This window comes from Chironomus tepperi, unplaced genomic scaffold (assembly GCF_022539635.2).
Source record: "Chironomus tepperi strain 1889 unplaced genomic scaffold, CSIRO-AGI_Ctep_v1 contig_467, whole genome shotgun sequence".
Taxonomy (NCBI): domain Eukaryota; kingdom Metazoa; phylum Arthropoda; class Insecta; order Diptera; family Chironomidae; genus Chironomus; species Chironomus tepperi.
In genome coordinates, this window is record NW_027226589.1 from 1,257,416 (window position 1) to 1,263,593 (window position 6,178).

General features: G+C 33.9%; 3 protein-coding genes across 3 annotated transcripts; 1 reads left to right on the top strand and 2 right to left on the bottom strand.

Annotated features, from left to right (window-relative positions):
• LOC139099294 (uncharacterized) lies at positions 1-1,333 on the top strand. Its single transcript, XM_070651717.1, has one exon. It carries the CDS (start codon positions 2-4, stop codon positions 1,268-1,270), a length of 1,269 nt encoding a protein of 422 aa, XP_070507818.1. The 5' UTR covers position 1; the 3' UTR covers positions 1,271-1,333.
• Positions 1,334-1,899: 566 nt separating this feature from the next.
• Positions 1,900-3,263, bottom strand: LOC139099333 (uncharacterized). Its single transcript, XM_070651757.1, has one exon. The coding sequence runs from the start codon at positions 3,261-3,263 to the stop codon at positions 1,992-1,994; it is 1,272 nt and encodes a 423-aa protein (XP_070507858.1). The 3' UTR covers positions 1,900-1,991.
• Positions 3,264-4,137: 874 nt separating this feature from the next.
• Positions 4,138-5,739, bottom strand: LOC139099327 (uncharacterized). The gene is made up of 2 exons (XM_070651751.1): positions 4,667-5,739; positions 4,138-4,383 (listed from the first exon to the last, which is right to left on the bottom strand). Exons 1-2 carry the CDS (start codon positions 5,727-5,729, stop codon positions 4,175-4,177), a joined length of 1,272 nt encoding a protein of 423 aa, XP_070507852.1. The 5' UTR covers positions 5,730-5,739; the 3' UTR covers positions 4,138-4,174.
• Between the last annotated feature and the right edge of the window lie 439 nt (positions 5,740-6,178).

The window sequence follows — 6,178 nt, forward strand, 5'->3', positions numbered from 1 at the left end:
GATGTCTTTAAAAACAGTTGCAGTATTTTTGATTTTTTTGACTTTTGTTAGTAGTCATGTTAACAGCAGTGACGAATTGATACCAATTTTTGAGGAATTTGAATCAACAAATATAACAGAAGGAAACATTGCATGTACAATTGATATCAACACACAAACTGGATCTCCACAGCCAGTTTACATCCGTCCAGGTACAAATCAGTTCTTTCATCCATCAAATCGTAATGGACAAATTCAAATGTCTGCAAATCAAGCTATGGAACTTTGGTGCTCTGGTTCATGGGCAAGTCCATCAGGTGTACCAAATTTAATTACAGCAACTTGTGTCAGTGGACAGACATTCCAATATAATGGAATCAATTTCAATTTCAATGATTTTCGATGCTCAAATTGGCCATCATGGACTGCACGACGAACAACTACAAACTGTTTTAATGGTGGGATTTTAGTTGATTTTGGATATCAAGTCGGTATTAGATGGTTCCATGTCTATACAGTTTGTCATGATTTAGTGTTAGAAACGACATGGTTTACTCAATATCAACTAACCCCAATATCTGATGCGAATCAAAGTGGCGTTACTCGTCCATCCTGGTCACAGGCAGGCTTCTTTACATCTAGAGAAGTGGACACATTATACACAAGAGTTAGACAAAGACAAACAATTGCAATTATTCTAGATGATCAAGATGCTGCAAACAGATTTATTGAAGAAACCAGTGAAGTGTTCTTAGCTCGAGGTCACCTTGCAGCTATGACTGACTTTATATTGGCCACAGAACAAAGATCAACTTTTCATTTCCTCAATGTTGCTCCGCAATGGCAAACATTCAACAATGGAGATTGGGTATCAGTTGAAATGTCTACAAGAAGCTTCGCAGCTAATCGAGGTTTAACTTTAGATGTTTATACCGGAACTTGGGGTAATGGACAATTGTGGAACACAGCTGGAAGTTGGAGAAATATTTTCCTAGACTGGCCAGCTCAAAGAATTCAAATGCCGATGATCTATTACAAAGTTTTAATACATCAGGAGACTTTAAGTGGAGTTGTGCTGATTGGAGTCAATAATCCTCATTTATCATTGACTGACATTCAAACTCGTGGATATATCATCTGCCCAGATATCAGCAATCAAATCAACTATATTAGTTGGACAAGAACTAACTTAAGACGAGGATATTCATATGCATGCGAAGTTCATGATTTTACACGCGTTGTTCCACATATTCCTGCAATAAATAATATTAGATATCGATTACTTACATGAAACTTTTGATAAGTTTATGTGGCAGAAGAAATAAATAAAATTTGATTAAACATTAAAAATCAATTAAGCAAAATTTTATTTATTCACTTTCTATGTTAAAACTATTATAAACCTTAATATATTATTTAGAACTTTCATTGGAATCTACATTACAGTTTAAAAGAATTTTCAATAGTACTTTCCCAGATTATTTAGATTATTACATCATAAATAGAAGTTGTTTCTTCACAATCATATTTACGGTTTGCTGATACATTAACTAAGAATATTTAGCGCAATTTTCTCAAAGGAAAAGATCTACACTAGTTTAATGTTATTCTTTTTTTAAATCATTTAAAATTTGTCAGATTCAATAATTTTAAAAATTTAACTCCAATATTAAATTTTTGAAAATGCTTATTAAGTTTAAAAACTATCAAAAAAACATTAAAATATTGCACTCTTTAAAAAGATTTTTTAAATTCATGGCGGACCAATAATTCGATGGAAATGAGCTATTAAAACAATCTTTAGCTTTCAACGATGTTTAAATAAAAAGTTTTTATCGTCAGCAGAACGAACGAACAGACAAAGTGCATTATAAAGCTTTCTTTTTGAAAAAAAGTTTTTAAAAGAATTAATGAACTAAATTATATTATTAAAAATTTATTTTTTTTTTTTCTTTATTAGGTTCCACAATTATTATAGCAAATTAGTCTTTGTTTGTAACTCCAATAATACTTTATGTCAACAATCTATATCTGATGTTATTGATTGCTGGAATGTGAGGCACAATTCGTGTAAACTCGTGAACTTCACATGCATAGGAAAATCCTCTGACTAAATTGGTTCGTGACCATGTGACGTAGTTGATTTGATTACTTACGTCTGGGCAGATGATGTATCCGCGGGTTTGGATGTCGTTTAGTGTAAGATGGGGATTATTGACTCCAATCAGCACAACACCACTCAAAGTAGATTGATGAATTAAAACTTTATAATAAATTCGCGGCATTTGAATCCTTTGAGCTGGCCAATCCAAGAAAATATTTCTTCTAGTTCCAGCTGTATTCCACAATTGTCCATTACCCCAAGTTCCAGTATAGACATCTAAATTAATTCCACGATCAGCTGCAAGACGTCTCGATGAAATCTCAACAGAAACCCAGTTTCCACCGTTAAACCCTTGCCATTGTGGTGCTGCATTAAGGAAATGGAAGGTTGCTTGCTGTTCTGTGGCAAGAATAAAGTCTGTCATAGCTGCTATGTGACCTCGAGCCATGAACACATCACTTGGATCTGCTTCGACGAATCTATTTGCAGCTGCTTGATCACCTAAGATGGTTGCAATTGTAGATCTTTGCGTGTTCCTAGTATAGAGTCCATTTACATTGCTGGATGTATAAAAGCCAGCTTGAGACCAAGATGGACGCACTACATTCCTTTGATTTGCATCTGAAATGGGTGTGAATGTGTAGTGGGCAAACCAATTTGTTTCAAGCACCAAATCATGACAAACTCTATAAATCTGAAGCCATCTTGTTGCAACTTGGAATCCAAAGTCCACTAGTAGTGCATTATTGAAGCATCTTGTGGTTGATCTACGTGCTGTCCATTGTGGCCAAGCTGCACATCGGAAGTTATTGAAATTGAAATTTACATTATTATATCTGAATGTCTGTCCACTAACACAAGTTGCTGTGATCAAATTTGGTGCACCTGATGGACTTGCCCATGAACCAGAGCACCAAAGTTCCATAGCTTGATTCGCAGTCATTTGAATTTGTCCATTACGATTTGATGGATGAAAGAACTGACTTGTACCTGGACGGATGAATACTGGCTGTGGAGATCCAGTTTGTGTGTGAATGTCAATTGTACATGCAATGTTAGCTTCTGTTATGTTTGTAGAACTTAAATCCTCAAAAACTAGTGGCAATTCCTCACTGTTAAGGACGTGGCTGCTACCAAAAGCCAAAGCAATCAAAAATAATATAACTATTCGCAAAGACATCTCAAAGAAACTGAAGAAACCGAAAAGAAATGCGAGAAATTATATACTCGCGAAAATATTTTCAGATAAGATTGATAATTGTCATCAATCAGATCGATAACAATTAAGAGATTTAGTTTAATTAAAAATAAATTCACGATCTGATGGTGTGTTTTATTTGCGTCAAATTAAGTATCAAGTTAGAAAATGGCGATTTGTTTGTTGATCGATTCATACAGTAGTCTATACTGGTCCATACTATATATAAATACTGTAATCCAGACAAGTCTGGCAAGAGGAGCTCAGCATTTAGATGTGCCTGTGAAATAAACCGTTGCTAAATAATTACTTTTGAAAATTCTTTAAATTAAATGTCTGACATTGTGATGCTGCATTAAGGAAATGAAAGGTTACTTACTTACTTACTTCACTAGTCGTACAGATCATTTGTGATCTATGACCTCCCAGGAGTCGCCTGAAGCTGGCTCTATCGCAGTTATCGAACCCTGTTCACTTTGAATCTTGCTATAATATCAGCCTCTCCATAGAGTTGATACAGTTCGGTGTTGCTCCTTTATTTATACTGGTCACCTTCTTAATTGAGTCCAAAGATGACTATTATTAGGATCCTGCTCTCAAAAACGCAAATTACATGTTCGTCTGCAGCAGCCACATAACATAACTCAGAACCATAAAGCGCTACTGGGCGGATTAGTCTCTAGAAAAAAAACTTCACGATCAGTTTTGTGTATGCGTGTTTGATTTGAAATTTACTTTAATGTTTTACATTAAACTATAAATTTTGGAAGTGAGTATAAAGTTTGATAGTAAAACTATGGAAATATTTTTATCCAAATCAGTTTGAGAATCACAAATTATGTCAAAAAAAAATAAATTAAGTTTGAAATATTATTTATTTATGAAACTTATTTTTACACAAGCAATCTGTATCTAATGTTTTGAATTTCTGGAATGTGCTGCACAACAGTTGTAAAATCGTGAACTTCACACGCATATGAATATCCTCTCCTTAAATCAGTTCGAATCCAAGTAACGTAATTGATTTGATCACTTACGTCCGGACAGATGATGTATCCATGGGTTTGTATGTCGTCTAGTGTTAAATGGGGATTATTGACGCCTGAAATTGGAAAAAATTTAGAAATATAATTATTATTATTACTATTATAATTATTATTATAATTATGATTATTATTATACACTATTTTCAAAATCAGTGTTGATATCTGAAAAACTTTGCCGTTGCATGGTAGAAGCTTAAGCTTTAAAAGTCTAAATTTTAGGATGAGAGCCAATGTTTATATATCAAAAATTAGGTCTTGATAATGGCTAAACTTTATCAAAAAAGAAGCAAAAACGTCATTACTGCTCAAAATCATCAAACCTTCACTAATTTTTCTTACCGATTAGCACAACACCACTCAAGGAGTCCTGATGAATTAAAATTTTATAGTAAATTTGAGGCATTGGAATTCTTCCAGCAGGCCAATCCAAATAAATATTTTTTCTAATTCCTTCACTATTCCACAATTGACTTATTCCATATGTTCCTGAATAAACATCTAATTCAATTCCACGATCACTAGCAACCTTTCTTGATGAAATTTCTACAGATACCCAATTATAACCATTAAATGTTTGCCATTGTGGATTTGCGTTAAGAAAATGAAAAGTTGCACGTTGTTCTGTAGCAAAAATGAAGTCAGTCATGGCTGCAATGTGTCCTCGAGCTAAAAAAACATCACTTGGATCTGCTTCGACAAAACATTCAGCAGCTGCTTGATCTTCCAGAATTGTAGCGATTGTTGCCCTTTGTGTGTTCCTTGTGTACAGTCCATTAACATTACTCGACGTAAAGAAATCAGATTGTGTCCAAGCAGGACGTGTGACACTTCTCTGATTTCCATCCGAAATATGTGTAAATTTATGTTTGATGTACCAAGTGGTTTCAAGAACTAGATCATGACAGGATGTATATATGTTAATCCACCTGGTGTCGACTTGATATCCAAAATCAATTAAAACACCACCACTGTAACATTTAACTCCTGTATTTCTAGTCGACCACCATGGCCATCCAGAACATCGAAAGTCATTAAAATTGATATCGTTTCCATTATATTGGAATGTCTGTCCACTGACACAAGTTGCTGTAATTAAATTTTGTGCACCTGCTGGACTTGCCCATGAACCAGAGCACCAAAGTTCCATAGCTTGATTTGCAGACATTTGAATTTGTCCATTACGATTTGATGGATGAAAGAACTGATTTGTACCTGGACGGATGTAAACTGGCTGTGGAGATCCAGTTTGTGTGTTGATATCAATTGTACATGCGCTGTTAGCTGCAGTTATGTTTGTGAAATCGAAATCCTCAAAAATTGTTTGGAAGTCATCACTGTTTATGGCGAAAATAGAAGCAATAGCCGAAACAGTCAAAAATACTGCAACTGTTTTTAAAGACATCTCGAAAATACTGAAGGTACCAACGAGAAATGCGAAAATTTTTATACCCTTCACTACGACTTTAGATAAGAATGAAATGGATATAAAGTTTGAATAGGCCAAGGGATGGAAATGTATGTCCAAAATGAACAGATGTTTAAGATTATAATTTTGATCTGATAAAATTCAGAGTGTGGCCGTCTCAAATTCGAGTTTTTCGACATTAGATTGTCGAAAAATTTGAACAATTCGAACTCAACTTATTTTAAAATAAAAATTTACTTTTTAAAAAAATTTGAATTTTAACAACAAAATATATTTTTAAAAAAAAAAAACAATCGTTTTTGAGAAAGCCACACTCTGATAAAATTATTCAACGGATTAATAAGAAATTTTTTTGAGCTGTTATTTTTAGCGCATTTTTGAAAAAAAGGACGCTTAATAGTACATTTTGTTCATTTTTAGTGGTT

Bases quoted from the DNA above. Each gene is read 5' to 3' on its own strand.
- LOC139099294 (XM_070651717.1), top strand. From the start codon at position 2: ATGTCTTTAAAAACAGTTGCAGTATTTTTGATTTTTTTGACTTTTGTT.
- LOC139099327 (XM_070651751.1), bottom strand. From the start codon at position 5,729: ATGTCTTTAAAAACAGTTGCAGTATTTTTGACTGTTTCGGCTATTGCT. The intron at 4,384-4,666 runs GTAAGAAAAATT...TTCCAATTTCAG, and splicing joins GAGTGGTGTTGTGCTAATCG to GCGTCAATAATCCCCATTTA.
- LOC139099333 (XM_070651757.1), bottom strand. From the start codon at position 3,263: ATGTCTTTGCGAATAGTTATATTATTTTTGATTGCTTTGGCTTTTGGT.